Source organism: Eumetopias jubatus, unplaced genomic scaffold, assembly GCF_037043125.1.
Source record: "Eumetopias jubatus isolate StellerSeaLion01/CBP00866 unplaced genomic scaffold, mEumJub1_p1.0 scaffold_3, whole genome shotgun sequence".
Taxonomy (NCBI): domain Eukaryota; kingdom Metazoa; phylum Chordata; class Mammalia; order Carnivora; family Otariidae; genus Eumetopias; species Eumetopias jubatus.
The window spans coordinates 55,431,682-55,447,923 of record NW_028274809.1 but is presented as its reverse complement, the minus strand read 5'-3'; the positions used below and the strand labels follow the sequence as shown (position 1 = coordinate 55,447,923).

General features: G+C 43.9%; 1 protein-coding gene, 1 long non-coding RNA gene and 1 pseudogene across 2 annotated transcripts; 1 reads left to right on the top strand and 2 right to left on the bottom strand.

Annotated features, from left to right (window-relative positions):
* Positions 1-2,028: 2,028 nt before the first annotated feature.
* On the bottom strand, positions 2,029-4,005 carry LOC114225209 (intraflagellar transport protein 70B-like; annotated as a pseudogene).
* A 1,792-nt stretch (positions 4,006-5,797) lies between these two features.
* On the bottom strand, positions 5,798-7,954 carry LOC148164694 (intraflagellar transport protein 70B-like). The gene has a single exon (XM_088021623.1). The coding sequence runs from the start codon at positions 7,854-7,856 to the stop codon at positions 5,859-5,861; it is 1,998 nt and encodes a 665-aa protein (XP_087877749.1). The 5' UTR covers positions 7,857-7,954; the 3' UTR covers positions 5,798-5,858.
* Positions 7,955-8,478: 524 nt separating this feature from the next.
* On the top strand, positions 8,479-14,893 carry LOC114225215 (uncharacterized). The gene is made up of 3 exons (XR_003612518.2): positions 8,479-8,537; positions 9,037-9,151; positions 13,958-14,893. It is a non-coding gene; the product is annotated as an uncharacterized LOC114225215 (long non-coding RNA).
* The last annotated feature ends 1,349 nt before the right edge of the window (positions 14,894-16,242 follow it).

Sequence of the window (16,242 nt, the reverse complement as noted above, 5' to 3'; positions counted from 1 at the left end):
TGACCTCTCCTCCTTGTATTAAATAAGACAAGGGTGCAAGGACTGATGATTCGATTTGGTGAGTTAGTTACAGAAGTAGCTCTGGCATCTGTTATTTCCACTTGGTTATCCAGTACTTCTGTTCTGTTAATGGCAGCAGACATTTGATTAAACTACTGAGATTTGGACCCGAAGGGGATCCAAGGTGAGTCGTGAAGTAGATCACATAGCTACATCTCCGCTTCATCTTCACCTCACCTGTTCCTCTATTTCCAGACTTCTGGCAGACTGGCCGCTGGAGGCCTTCACCTTGGGCAGGAGGAGCTCTAATTATTTCAAGAATAATTGATCTAAAAAGGCATATTATAATATTCTGTTACTAGAACTCCTGGAGTATATATCATTTACATATCATTTGTGGTATAACATTTTTTGGAGGAATTAAAAGCAAATCTCCCCTTCCCCACCAAATAGATAAATTAGTGGATAAAACTAAACGAGTAAGAGAATTAAATAATTTCTAAATATTTACAAAATTCTTAATTTTTGCACAACCTTTAGCTGAGAACAAGGACTGCCTTTTATACTTTCATAGTTAGTCATAAGAAAAGCTCCAAGTAGAAAAGGGCAAAAATCCTAATTTCTTAGTAGTAATCAATATGTTGTAGCATCCAACAAAAAGTGACAACAGACATTTATCTAATGGGTTAACATTTACCGTAAGCCCAAATACCAGAAAACATTCATTTGAAACGTAATTATATATTTTGTTTCCTGACTGACTTATTTAAATAGCCAGGTCATCAAAGCAGTCAACTTTCTACTGTATGGTTGTACAGAATCAGATGTAACAGACAGAAGTAACTGTAACAGCCAGAAGTAATTGTAAAAAGCATCTAGCAGTTCAAATGATGTGGGACCTCAAGGGGTAAATGAATTTCTGAAGGTAAAAGTTGACTGTGGACGGTCTTGAACTCATACCTTAGTATTTTCATTGTCAGTTCAGTGCTTACTTTTCTATGCTATGCTACACACATTAGAAAGATTTTACATTTGATTATTTGTCACTATTCACAAGGAGGCACAATCAATCCTGGAAAACCAAAAATGGAAAACTAGGGGAAGTATTCTATAAAACAAGATAAACCAATTAACCAAATTATGGAAGAAAAATTAAGCTACACACCAAACCTCATAACCTGAAAAGAACCAAAAAAATAATTCTCATTCATTTAGTACTTGTACTTCTATAAGAGCTTAGGCCAAGGTCCAAACTTGACTCAGTTGAGACCCGGAGGCTACAGGACTAAAAAAATGGAGTGGAGGTATACAGTTAAGGTCAGAATTGGTCTTATTGGACAGCAAAGTCTATCCTGGGATGGCACAGTGGATGGGTCTTGACTGCTGATTGAAGAAACGTCCAGCCATGGGCTAGCAATCATTTACATAGTGATCACCAGAGGAATGCAAACATACCCACTCTAACAGTTCTTTGGCTTATGCCACATCCTTTCCTACAGCCTAAAATTAGGATATAAACTATGGAGGGTAACTGGCTTATGTAAAGATGTCACTCTAGCAAGTGTTGCTTGAGGGCAAAACCTTGTGACTTCTGGCAGAGAGAATACCAAAGTGAGCTACCTCATACTGAGTGCTCCTTACTCAATTAAATGGAAAGATTCCTCAAACAGTATTTGTTATTATAATTTTAAGTGTTCTAGGCTCAATATGTAGCATGTAAAGATGCCAAAGATAAATACAGAGGACAAATATAAATAACAGAGCCATTCTGATAAATGCCATTATCAGACATAACTATATATTCCATCCTATAATCTCATAAATCAAAGCTTTTTATTTTTATTATGTTAATCACCATACATTACATCATTAGTTTTTGATGTAGTGTTCCATGGTTCATTGTTTGCGTATAACACCCAGTGCTCCATTCAGTACGTGCCCTTTTTAATACCCATCACCAGGCTAACCCATCCTCCCACCCCCCTCCCCTCTAGAACCCTCAGTTTGTTTTTCAGAGTACATTGTCTCTCATGGTTCATCTCCCCCTCTGTAAATCAAAGCTTTTAACTGTCTGGATTCATAGGTGACTGTATTCTTTCCAGTATGCATTCTTTCTTCTTCCAGGGGTTGTTCAGTAATGGCAGGTATGTTCCTGCCACAAAGTTCACATTGTTCTAGAAACTGGACACACAACACTGTCACGAAACACGATCACATGTTTTCTAATAAGGACAGGAAACATCTTTTGGCATAAAACCAGGTATCAGTTCCCAGTTTCTTATGGTAAGGTTCCAGGCTTTTGATAACCCGAGAAATACCAAAGTCATAATTTCCTTTGGTACAATAGAGGGTCCCTATCACCAAATTCACAATGCAGAGGTGGTAGATTTTCTTATCTGGGTCATCATAGGACAGCTGCTCCTCCTCCTTTTCGATCTTTCTCATCAACTCCTCAGCTTCTTCATTCTGACTTGTCATAATGTATGAGACACACAGGTTAGCCAGCACAATAGCACTGACGTTCAGGATGTTGTCATAATGCTTCTTGACTATGGGTTCATAGAAACCGATAGCTTCTTTGTATTTGTTTTCCTGCATGAACAGGACGTGAGCCACATTCAGCTTCCACACATCATGGTCGTTATAGAATTCCACAGATTTGCGGAAGATCTTTTCCACCATTGGATAATTCTCCAGGTTCCAGTAGATCTTTGCCTGGGCCATCAACACGGGAATATACTTCTCCAGAGTGTCATCGTACTCATTCACTGCCTTTTTGACAGCTTCATCATCCCTGTTGTGTCTTGCTTCCTGTACTTGTATGGTGAGTCTCCGGAGCTGTTCGGTCAGCATCCCCGCTAGCCCATCAAGCTTGATGAAAGCCTCTTCGGGGGCTGTCTGGCAAGTGATCATGGCATCCAGGAAGTCATAGAGATAGGGTGTGAGCAACCTGTAGGTCAAATGGGCGTTCTCTGCCAGGACATCGGCTGCCAGGTCAAAATACTCATACTTGCAGTAGAGCAACAGCAGGTTGCCAAAGGTCTCTGGGGGAAAGGGGTTCTGTTGGAGCAAAAACTGTAGCTTTTCAAACCCCTCCGTAGGCCTGGCATCCATGTTCATGAGCGCCTGGTTGTGCAGGGTCACGGGGTCTAACTCTTCTTCTGCCCGAGGTGGCATGTCAGTGAGGGCCTCCTGGGCCGCCTCATAGTTTCTCAGTTGGTACTCGATGGCTGCCTTGAGGTTGAAGGCTTCCACCAGGGCAGTCTGGTGAAGGACTAAGGTGTTGCCAACGCTTCGAACGTCAATGCCCTCCGTGGTCATGCCCACACCTAGCTCCGGGTGCTGGCGGATGCCACGCTCAATGATGTCGGCGATGTACTTGAGCGCCGGGGCATAGTGCCGGCGGCTGTAGTAGGCCAAAGCCAGGTTGTAGGAAAGGTCAGGCCGGTAGCCCGAAGCCTGGAGGGCCGCAAAGAACTTGGCGCACGCGGCTTCATACTGGCCCTCCTTGTAGAGCAAACAACCCAGGTTGACCTGGCCGTCGGGCTCGTTCTCGCCCCCGCTGTCCTCTCCCCCTTCCCCACTCAGCAGCTGCTCCACCAGGCTCTTGGCCCCGGGCAGGTCGCCCTCGCTGTACTTGATCGCGGCTTGCAGACGGAGGACCCGGCTGTGGTAGGCGGGGTTGTCCAGCAGGAGGAAGGCCACCCGGGTGGCCTCTGGGTAAAGGCAGGCCTTGTACAGGGCCTGGGCCTGGTACAGGCGGTACTGCTCCAGTTCGGGGTGCAGCTGGCCCAGCTGCTCATAGCACTCGGCGGCCAGCGCGAACTCCTGCAGGCGGTAGTAGCAGTAGCCCAGCAGCGACAGGCCGGCGCGGCTCCTCGGGCTCCGCTGGAGCTCGCCGCCCAGCAGCTGCACCGCCTCGGCGTAGCGGGAATCGCGGATGAGGCGGTACACGACAGCGGTGAACTCCCCATCGGGGATCTGCGCGCCGCTCAGCCCGGCCATAACCGCCGCGGTGGTGGTGGTGGTGGTTACCACGGCAACAAGCCCGCCGGAAACGGAAGACACACAGAATTTCTTTAGGTTCTCTGGTAGTTATTTGCAGTAGAAGGAACTAGCTAGAATCCGAAAGGAGTCACTTACGCGACCAAGGACACTAGTGTTTCCTCTATTTCCTAAGGAAATGGGAAATAATCTCCAGTATACGGCATGTAAACTCAAAGATCCCTTCAGATTTTTTTCCAAATATGGGGCCATCACTATAAGCTAGATAAATGGTACAGATTAAAAGTGACATAAATTAGATACCATGCTTTAGTATTCATAATGAGCCAAACTCTTGGACAGATAGCATTTCAGCACCCAAAGATGTCATGCTATAGAGGAACTATTTGGAGCATAATGCGTCTAGATACCTATGTAGCTAATTTGTTTTGTTTTGTTTTTTTTAAGATTTTATTTGACAGAGAGAGACAGAGAGAGAGGGAACACAAGCAGGGGGAAGTGGGAGAGGGAGAAGCAGGCTTCCTGCCAAGCAGGGAGCCCCATGCGGGACTCGATCCCAGGACCCTGGGATCATGACCTGAGCTGAAGGCAGACGCTTAAGGACTGAGCCACCCAGGCGCCCCTAATCTGTTCCTCTTTGAAGGGGAAAAAAATAGCAGGATCCCTATCAGTCATCGAAAGCTATTAGGTCAAACCAAAGAAACTGCTGTTATACATATAGGTTGAAAGCTTTCTAAATCAGCACTTACATATGGTTCAATCTAGTATTTTTGATTTTTTTCTAGTTCAGGTAGAATGGGCCAGTTACATTTATAAGGAGCAAAAAAAGGTAAGTGGTGGGGGAAAGAATGACACTCTAGCAGCTTATAGAAAATTAAATGCCTGAGCAGAGTAAGTGAGGGTCACAGTGAGAAGCTGAAAATATTATTGATAGGGTTTTGAATATGAAACCGGCATTATGAAATCTACTAGATAGTTTCAGAATCCACTGATATATCACTCCATCTGTAGTGTGAGTAGGAGAATTTGTTGGGGTCATGGAAATGTGAATATTTTTCTTTTTTCAAGAGGCTACAACATGGAAACAAACTCCAGCATGAATGTGTCCTAAATTTAAGAAAGTTGTAAGGCTACCTTCTGTTATTAATCATTGTTAATAGATCAACTCCATAAATAGAAGGATCATGTTTATGTTCATATATTCAAATTAACGAATGGAGCAAAGAAAACCATGGAAATTTGTCAATTCTTTATTGTATCCACACCATAGCATCATAATTTTGTTATGGCACAAGATTTCCCATGAATCTTGCAAATTAAAAACAGCCAGCAATATCTAGAACACAAGGAATTTTTGTTAAAGAATTACAACCATACTGGAAAACTCTGCCCAAACATACTGTAATCTATCCAAAATGTCTGCATTACAAATTAATGTAATTATAAGGGTAAATTGTTGGGAGTAGAATACACAATCTTTGAAATAGTTATGAATGTCCAGATTTCCCATACAGTTGATAGTGCCTAGTCCCTGGAAGATGAAATCTTATGATACAGGGTTTCCTTAGGATAAAGCAAAGCATGAAATACAAATGAGAACATGGGCATTACAAATAATGACACAACTTCCTCATCCACTTTTGAATTTTTTCATAAATCCTTCTAGGGTACAGTTCTTTTTATTATATTTTTTTGTGACGTTTCTCAAAAGTTACATCTAAACTATTTCAATGTTAAACTGTACAAGGCTCAATATGTAACAAATGTAAAGTTGCCAAAGGATGGACACAAACAAAATAGAGGACAAATATAAATAACAGAGCCATTCTGATAAATGCTATTATCAGACATTACTATACATTCCATCCTATAATCTCATAAATCAAAGCTTTTAACTGTCTGGATTCATAGGTGACTGTATTCTTTCCAGTATGCATTCTTTCTTCTTCCAGGGGTTGTTCAATAACGGCAGGTATGTTACTGCCATAAAGTTCACATTGTTGTAGAAACTGGACACATTCTTGAATAACACTGTCACGAAGCACAATCATGTGTTTTGACATGTTTTCCAATAAGGACAGGAAACATCTTTTGGCATAAAACCAGGTATCAGTTCCCAGTTTCTTATGGTAAGGTTCCAGGCTTTTGATAACCCGAGAAATACCAAAGTCATAATTTCCTTTGGTACAATAGAGGGTCCCTATCACCAAATTCACAATGCAGAGGTGGTAGATTTTCTTATCTGGGTCATCATAGGACAGCTGCTCCTCCTCCTTTTCGATCTTTCTCATCAACTCCTCAGCTTCTTCATTCTGACTTGTCATAATGTATGAGACACACAGGTTAGCCAGCACAATAGCACTGACGTTCAGGATGTTGTCATAATGCTTCTTGACTATGGGTTCATAGAAACCGATAGCTTCTTTGTATTTGTTTTCCTGCATGAACAGGACGTGAGCCACATTCAGCTTCCACACATCATGGTCGTTACAGAATTCCACAGATTTGCGGAAGATCTTTTCCACCATTGGATAATTCTCCAGGTTCCAGTAGATCTTTGCCTGGGCCATCAACACGGGAATATACTTCTCCAGAGTGTCATCGTACTCATTCACTGCCTTTTTGACAGCTTCGTCATCCCTGTTGTGTCTTGCTTCCTGTACTTGTATGGTGAGTCTCCGGAGCTGTTCGGTCAGCATCCCCGCTAGCCCATCAAGCTTGATGAAAGCCTCTTCGGGGGCTGTCTGGCAAGTGATCATGGCATCCAGGAAGTCATAGAGATAGGGTGTGAGCAACCTGTAGGTCAAATGGGCGTTCTCTGCCAGGACATCGGCTGCCAGGTCAAAATACTCATACTTGCAGTAGAGCAACAGCAGGTTGCCAAAGGTCTCTGGGGGAAAGGGGTTCTGTTGGAGCAAAAACTGTAGCTTTTCAAACCCCTCCGTAGGCCTGGCATCCATGTTCATGAGCGCCTGGTTGTGCAGGGTCACGGGGTCTAACTCTTCTTCTGCCCGAGGTGGCATGTCAGTGAGGGCCTCCTGGGCCGCCTCATAGTTTCTCAGTTGGTACTCGATGGCTGCCTTGAGGTTGAAGGCTTCCACCAGGGCAGTCTGGTGAAGGACTAAGGTGTTGCCAACGCTTCGAACGTCAATGCCCTCCGTGGTCATGCCCACACCTAGCTCCGGGTGCTGGCGGATGCCACGCTCAATGATGTCGGCGATGTACTTGAGCGCCGGGGCATAGTGCCGGCGGCTGTAGTAGGCCAAAGCCAGGTTGTAGGAAAGGTCAGGCCGGTAGCCCGAAGCCTGGAGGGCCGCAAAGAACTTGGCGCACGCGGCTTCATACTGGCCCTCCTTGTAGAGCAAACAACCCAGGTTGACCTGGCCGTCGGGCTCGTTCTCGCCCCCGCTGTCCTCTCCCCCTTCCCCACTCAGCAGCTGCTCCACCAGGCTCTTGGCCCCGGGCAGGTCGCCCTCGCTGTACTTGATCGCGGCTTGCAGACGGAGGACCCGGCTGTGGTAGGCGGGGTTGTCCAGCAGGAGGAAGGCCACCCGGGTGGCCTCTGGGTAAAGGCAGGCCTTGTACAGGGCCTGGGCCTGGTACAGGCGGTACTGCTCCAGTTCGGGGTGCAGCTGGCCCAGCTGCTCATAGCACTCGGCGGCCAGCGCGAACTCCTGCAGGCGGTAGTAGCAGTAGCCCAGCAGCGACAGGCCGGCGCGGCTCCTCGGGCTCCGCTGGAGCTCGCCGCCCAGCAGCTGCACCGCCTCGGCGTAGCGGGAATCGCGGATGAGGCGGTACACGACAGCGGTGAACTCCCCATCGGGGATCTGCGCGCCGCTCAGCCCGGCCATAACCGCCGCGGTGGTGGTGGTGGTGGTGCGCGCTGGTTACCACGGCAACAAGCCGCCGGAAACGGAAGGCTGCTTGTCCTGAGATTTCTTTGTAACGGAATAAGCCCATTAGGAATAAAAAGTAATCAGTGAAGTTAGTCTTTCCATTATTAAATCTATCCTCGAAGACTTTAGGCTGCTAAGGCCGTTTGTTACGCAAGACTGAACACACTCTTCTAGGTAGCTCAGAGATGAAAACTTCACTTCCCGGCATGCACCACTCTAGTTGTGGCGTAGCCGGAACGTGACCGCGCTGTATGCTGGGGCCCTAGTCTCGCGGGACCCACTCACAGGCATGGGAGGAGATGAGGTTTCAGTACCTCTTCCCACCTGTATTTTATGGAGATTGTTGGCTGCCAGTTGTATCATTTCGGTGTCTCGCGTGGGGGAGGAAGGGTTATTGTCTGAAATCCTTTGTTTTTTTTAAGCCTTTTTAAGTTTGCAGTGCATACAAAGGTGCCGGTTCGTGTTTTGTGCTTGTGAATTAGCGGGAAGGAAAAGGTGGATAGCTCCTTGAATTGCCCTGGAATTAGAGTAGGTTTTTTTTGTTGTTGTTGTTAAGATTTTATTTATTTATTTGACAGAGAGAGAGAGAGCGAGAGAGGGAACACGAGCTGACCCGAGTGCATACTTTCTACGAAGGTAATATGGAGAGACCAAAAGTCTTTATTTTTGTCGTTTTCACAGGTGACTGTAGGAAATGGTTTTGTATTATATGCTACTGTGAGACATTCAATTTTAGATTCAAGTGTCTCCATCCCCTTATTTTTCATAAAGAATTATTACAGAGCAGATGGCAGCGTTTAAACTTGGCTGCATCTCCTGCCTTGGTCCTCTGGCTTTCACTACAAAAAAGAAACCATTCTTCCTTGATCTACCTAGATCTCCACTGGTCTTCTATCATATGCATTGGCCTGTCTAGTCCCTAAGATAAACGGTGTCCAAATAAAAGCATGTTTTTGCTGTATACTTAAAAGACTTCAGTGCAAGTCCTTTATCTTCCTCCTTTATAGTTTTGCTGCCCATGCAGCTTATCTATATGTAAATTTTAGACACGACTCCAACCATATTGTATTATTAGACCATTTATGTCCTTTTTTTCCCTGATCTTAATAACCGCTCCATATTCTGTATATTGCAGGTAAAGAATCTGTGTACTGGAAAGGTTTAAGTTATTTGCTTAAGACCACACAGTTAGATAGGTAGCAGCTGTGCCAGGATATCCAACATCTAGTTTCAGTAGGAAATAGTGACTGGTAAGTAACTCATTATGTATATCCGCTTTAGATGAGTTTGTAAGAGCCTAGCGTTTGTAGAATGGAAGCTTAGTGTCGTTTTCGTACATTCAACCAACCAACCAACCGACTTGGTGTGGGCAGTAGAAATTTGAACTTCCAGATCGGAATGGCAGCTGTGAGCAGATGTTAGGAATTAATTAGTGGGTGGGGTGGTATAGCTTCTAGTCAGTCACCTGGTGTATCTAAGAGGAGACTTCTCCAGGTGTGTGATTGTTCATATCAAAAAACAACTGACTTTATGTACTCATTCAGTCTTCTCTCTCGCTGAGAAATTGGCAGAGCTGTGAAGCTCTGAGTGGGACCAGAAAAGGAACTTGCTACTGCATGAATATCAAGAGAGGAACAAACTACATATATTTCATAGGGTTGAGTGGGGGCTCTCACACACCTGAGATACCCCGAGAAAACAGGCAATGAAGACTCCTATAACTCTCCTCAGACACTTCTTTCAACCCAACCTCTGGGTGCACCCTTTTAGGGCCTTCAACTTAGCAGGTATGTGGTTTGACAGAGGCTGATTAGTGCTGCCCAATAATTGAGGGGTGGGTGTGGGAGGATCTTCACCTTTATGGCTGCCTGACTACATTTGTCCCTTGGAAACTCAGGCACAGTATTTTAAAATCCTTATGTATTAACTGTTACTTTGGGTAAGTTACTGTTAAATCAAGGTAAGACAACAGAACATTGAAATGGGAAACTACCTTTTTATCTTTGGTCAGTCTTTTTTTCAGAATTGGATTTATATCATGAAAGCATTCACTTTCAAATGGCTTCTTGGAAATGGATGAAAAATAGGACGACTATCTGCTCTTCCCCAAATTTTGCTGATCCCTTCAGGCGTCAGTTGGGGGCCTCTCTGTGTTGGTGCCTGTCTGTGGGCGTGGCAGCCGACAGGCGCAGGAGGGAGGCTGCTCTGTGTCTTTTCCCCTTGTTTCATGTGCTACTGTTCCTGAGGCCTGGCTTGAAAAAAGCAGGACATTCGGTTTAGACAGATGGAGGGCAGGGTCATTTTCAAAATGAAATGAGTGCACAAATCACACTGTGAAATTGGCATGACCATCACTGCTGCTGTGAACATTGACTTTTATTTAGTCTCTGATAGGCAGTTGGGGAATAGATTAGCGTTTTGGGGGGGGAGGGTGAAAGAAGGCCCTTTAATTAATGATAGAAATTCTGGAAAGCAATAAATGGGATGGAATATTATAGAATGTCATAAAGGCTCATTTTGTTTCCAACAGAATCTTGAAAACTGGAGCATGTATCAGAAAGTAAATGTACCTTTCCTAGCAATAAGAAAGCACTTGGTGGTTGAGATAAAATGATTTAGTGCCTTATTGAAAGAAACGAGGCTTTGAGGAAACGATGTTGGGCTCGATGGATTTTGCTGCATGAGGGAGGCATGTTTACCACGTAGAAGAGTTCCATTCAGGCAAAATGTGTAGGAGCTAAAAGCATGAGGTTTGGTTCTTCATATGCTTATGTTTCTGCCTGCTAAACCGTGAGATGATCAAATCCTGTTCTATTTGTATGTGTAATCTATTCGGCATTGTCTTGTAAAACAGTTGGAAGGTATGATTTCTTATTTATCCCACAAATGTGATCCTTTCCTATTGGTAAATCGGTCATTTCTGAACATCTCAACTACCACAGCCGTGGGCAGACATCTTCCTTGATAACGGAAGACCTTCTGCAAAACCATTTGCCGGTTGTTCTTTCCTTTTCCCTCTCATTGGCAGGCCATTTTCTTCAGGATGGCCAGTTTCAGGGGCTCAGTTACCTTGCTTCCTCTCAACAATAAACAGGGAAAAAGAATAAATTAGTGCCAATTGGTAATGTAATTGACTTTTAGGAGCATCTGTTCAATCTTTTAACAAGATTGTATACCAGATCAACACTTGGGGACATTTATGCTCAGATAGTAAACCATTTAACCTCATTATGAACTTTCTTTTTGCTGGTAGTTTCAGCTTTATTAATATTTTAATTAGATTTCCTTCTTGGATATACCTTGGGTTTTTTTTTTTTATCAAGTTGCCTATATTTGGGTGTTCACAGTATTATTATCTAAATTATCAAGGGAAGCACAATAGCATTATAGCTCATAAATGGAATTAGTAGAGAAGGCACGACTGTGGATACTGGCATTTAAAGAAAGCAGTCAACCATCCAAACAAAGAGTTACTCTAAGCTTCGTGTTTATGCTGTACTTTCTGTACTAGGACCAGGTCCTGCTTTGCCTAACTCCCCTTATTAATCCTCACAGCCCTTCTGTGAATTAGGCGACTCTTACCGTTGGCCCCACTAGAAAATCTTGGGCAGCAAAGGCACAGAAAGAAGCCTGTGGTGGCTGCAGCCAGCACGCGGGGGCTGGCGATTGCTTCGGCTGGCCGGTAGGGGCCACCCTGCACCTCTTCCCTCGCTTCCCCTGGGCACCGCCTCTCCAGTCATTTGAACTGGCTTTGGATCATTTGCTGCAGTTTGTTCTAATAGAACAGGCACAATGGTGTAAGAATTTTAAAGTTTAAGCACCGAAGCCATTGTGTAATTGTATGGCGTCAGTGTGGCTGGCAGCGCTGCATTGATGTGATCCCCCTGTGTAATTGCCCATGCAAATTCGAGCAATCTGTAACGGACGCGGGAGCCCGCGGGAGCCCGCTTTCGGCCGAGGCTTCTCCCTCCAGAAGATCTTCAGTAATTCGAAGAACCTTTTGTCATCTTTAAAATGCTCCACGGACAGGAGGGTCTCAGGATCCCTCTCATGGGCAAACATCACAGATCAAGACAAGGTTAATGGGCTAAATTGACAGTCTAAATTGTCGCTATTCGGATGCCATGCTTGCCTCTTTCAGCCTTTAGATCACCCTTCTCAAGAGAGAAAGATTATTCCAGAGGCTTCTTAAACTTTAAGCATTTTATTAAAAACAAAGATAGTTAGGTCTCTTAAAGCAGATTGTTTCAAACTCATGAACTGGCTGCTTGGGAAATGGCACCGCGATCTGCAAGGTAGTATTCTCAACAATGAAACAGCCTGGCAGATCTGCACAGAGAGTGACTTCAAACAACTCAGCTGAAGAGAATTTCCCTTCTTTTGTGTAGAACAATAATAATTAGGAAGCAAATCCAGGGGGGATCCTTTGTAGATTATTGTATATCAAAATAAAACGGCAAAAGCAGTTTTCCCCTATGGGAATGAGACTTAACAAAACCTAGTCTCTTATTTCCATTGTATGCTGTTTCTTTTTCTCTCTCCCCACCCTTCCTCCCTCCCTCCCTCTCCCTCCCTTCCTTCCTTCCCTTTTTCTTTCTCTTCTTTCTTAATTCGTCTAAAGATGATTTGATCTGAATCTAAAGAAAACAAATTGAGATTCTGATACACATATACACACAGAAAGTGAACACAAAGATAGATGATAGCTGCAAATAGCACATTTTGGTCTCAGCGAATACTTCATTTACTTAATAAACATATTTCTTTCTATGCCAGTGTATACATTCGACAATATTGGTATAGATATGCCACACAGATAAACAGCTGATCTTTAGCCCTGTTGAGAGATGTGCCAAATATGCAAGAAGATTCAAAATTAAATTAGGGAAGATGTAACCCCAAATTGCTAGTTGAGGAAAAGTAGTAACACGAACATGTGAACAGGACACCAGGCATTGCTGAACCGTGTGCTGCTCATGACAGTCCCTGGACACGCTTCATTTTGTTTCTGCCATCTCTGTCTTGGATTCTGTGACGGCTCACTTAGGCAACTCTGGCCTTCTTGTAGCCAAGACTCAGCCTTTACATTTCCTGCTGCATTTGAGTTTGGGGAATGCTTGACAGCAAGTGGCAGAACGATTGTTTCAGAGGCTGTTAGGCTGAAGCAGATAATGAAACCTCCCTGTGCTGGTGTGGCCAGAGTTTGTACGGGCCCAAATTAGGTTTTGTTCTTGTTCTGTTTAATGAATCTTCTTTTGAGTTTTTATTTTTTCCAGCCCAGACATTTTTCTTTAGATTTAAATCTCCCCCAATATGTTTAGATTTCTGTCCTGCTTGAAAGGAGTTGTTTCACACTATTTCTAGGGATGAGACTATATCTTTCGGCAATTCACTAAGAGTCAGCAGGAGACATGGATTTTAAAATAATTGTACTGCAAAGTAAATTGAGCAGACTCTGTTTAATGACCTAAGGTAAGGGGATAAAGTATGATAAATCTTGATACATGAAAAAAATCAACTGAATTCCTGTAGTGTTAACGTTAGATAATATTGTTGTTACACTAACAAAATGTTAAAGATTATTTCTAACCCCAATGCAACATGTATGCAAATATAAAATACCTGGAAATGTATAGACATCTCAGATCTTAGAAATAAAAAACACACGCAATTTTAATTTCACCTGACTCACTTTATAAATTGACTTCTAAATTAAAGTGACTGCCATTTATGGGACATCTAGATATGAGATAATCTAAAATTGTCCTCTATGAAGTAAAAGGGTATATTTAAAAAAAAATGTACTGATGACCATATCTTTCATGATCACTAGAGGCAGGCTCAGATGTATCTGTGGTAAGGATGTTTTATATCTATCCATGTATGTAACTTTTTATTTTGTCTTTAGAGAGAAGATGACCTTTGTGGGTGTGCTCCTCTTTTATTTGAGAAGAGTAAATAAGACCTTTATGTAGAAATCATTTTAAAAATTAAATACAGCTTGGTTCTCTGGTGCAGAAATGAACTGAATAAGAGCCAGCGCTTTTATTTTGCAGGTGGAAAACCCAAGACCTGGAGAGTCCCAAGAGAACAGGTCCAGCTGGTGGCCAAGGGGACGGGGAGCCCCCATCGGCTGTGCATTGCCTGGTGCCCTTTACAGTTTGCACGCTGTCCCTCCTGGCCGGGATCGCAAGCTACATCATAGGTTGTGCGTGTATTATGTACATTTTGACTAACAAGAAAATAAATAGCGTGTCTGAAAAAATACATCACACGGAGAAAGTAGGATGAAGTCATTACAACAATTAATGGCCAAGAGACTGGAGCAAGCAAACATTGTCTGGTCAGGTGAAGGTTTTATAAGAGGCTCACATTTCAATTGCCTTCCTCCAGTAGGAAATAAACAATAATAAGGACTGAGAAAATTTCTGTGTATTGTAGAAAAGCTGAGTACATAGATAACCACACATCCCTCACAGTCTTGGAAAATTATGCATTATTTAGAAAAGAGATTAAAAATATCTCCCAACTTGCAAGTGTTCAACCTCTCACCCCCGGGGTTGCACAGGGAGGGCGCTGCTGTCCTTTCCACTGCTTCATGGTCTCTGAGGAACAGACCCATGGCATTAGTCAGCAGTTTCTGAATTTTGACCCACAATAGGAAAGATACCTCGAGACAGGAGAAATAGATGGAGGCAATTACACACAGCTACTTGATTGATGGTTGACATTGTCAGGGCTCCAGTGTATGGCAGATTGTGATGGTGTTGAACTCCCCTTGCCACCAGTGGATGTTGCTATTGGCAACCGTGCAGTGAAGCCAATAAAAAGGCAAGAAAATGAGACGAAAGCTCAACCTTAGTGGAAGCCGTAGGGTTTGTGCTATAAATTATGTTCCCCTTAGCAATATGTAGCATCAACGTTCAGGGCGCCTACAGTACCCGTAGCTGCCTGCAGTCTCCGTCGGACCCTGGGTCTAGTTTTATCATAAAGCACATGCTTTAAAATTTTGCTCTAGATAGGCTGGCATCCGTCTGTCGGGGCTATTTATTTATTTATTGTTGGGGAGCATAACAGATGTGGGTTCGTCTCTGCCTCACACGGACTGATTTTCAATTCCCGTCTGTGATATAAACAGGATGCAGCGCAATAGCTAGAAACACCTGCAGTGCTTCTGAGTTTGCAGACGCCGACCAGGGTCTGTCCCCAACTCCACCCCCGCTTTGTTCCTCACCTGAAGGAGGCGAGACGGCGCGGCAGAAGCTATTTTCCTTTCTAACAGAGCGATTCAGAAAACTGGCTTAATAAAATCCATAAATCTGAACAAGCTCCTCTTACCTGCTCTGTGGAGGCAATTTCCCTGCACTCATTTTCTCGCCCAGCTCCTCCAGCCTTCCCTGCAGAGGCACTTGTGAAGGTGAGCTGGGAACCTTATTGTTCAGGCTCCCACTCCCTCCTCTCTTTGGCCAAACCCCCCTCAAGTGTCTCTCTTTTCTAAGCAATTGATGACAGGAATCTGCGTCCTCATTTTGGGGGGTAGAGGCACCATTTTTCTTTGTTTGGATTGTTTACTTGGCCTTTGGCAGTCCTCTTACCAGCTGCCTCAGCGTCTGTTTCTTTTTGGGTGTCTTTTGCTTCTCATCTTCCTCGCTCACTGCCCCCCACCCCCCGCTTGCCTGGTTTATAATTTTCTGATACTTTATTTCTTGCCATGAACAATCTTACGTCTTCCCTCCCGATACCCGCTCTTCCCTCACTCCTGTTTTGGTACCTTCCTTTACCCATTCTTTAAACATTTCTGGAATGTCTACTGTGTGCCTCTGGGGGAACAGTGCTCTTTGTGGAACGTGGTCCTTATTTCTTTAATATTTGAGGAGTCAAGTTAATAACTGATATTGACCAGTAAAAACAAGAACAAAAATGGTGAACTTGGGATTTTCCAGAGCTGGAATGGACTTCAAGGTTCATCTAGTCCAGGAACCTTTCAACTCCTCAGAGCTCCTTTATGGACCGGCACGTGTGTAATCAAAGAGAGGAGAATTTACAGGGTTCTGGATCCCCCAACCTGGCTTCAAGCAGAAAATTTCAGTTTTTAGACGTTTTATATCTTGGACAGTCCTCGTAAGGCTTATTTGCACAAGGAGTTCTAAGGTTAAAATATGTTTGAAAATCTTTTCCTAATATAATCTCATTCAACAGATGTGGAAACAGGCTGGGAGAAGTTAGGTGACTTGTCTACAGTCACCTGATCAGTCGTGCCAAAGCCAGGGCAGGAAGTCTAGCTTCTAGTCCAGTGTTCTTTGGACAAATCAAACCACATCCTCAACCTCTCAGGTAAAAC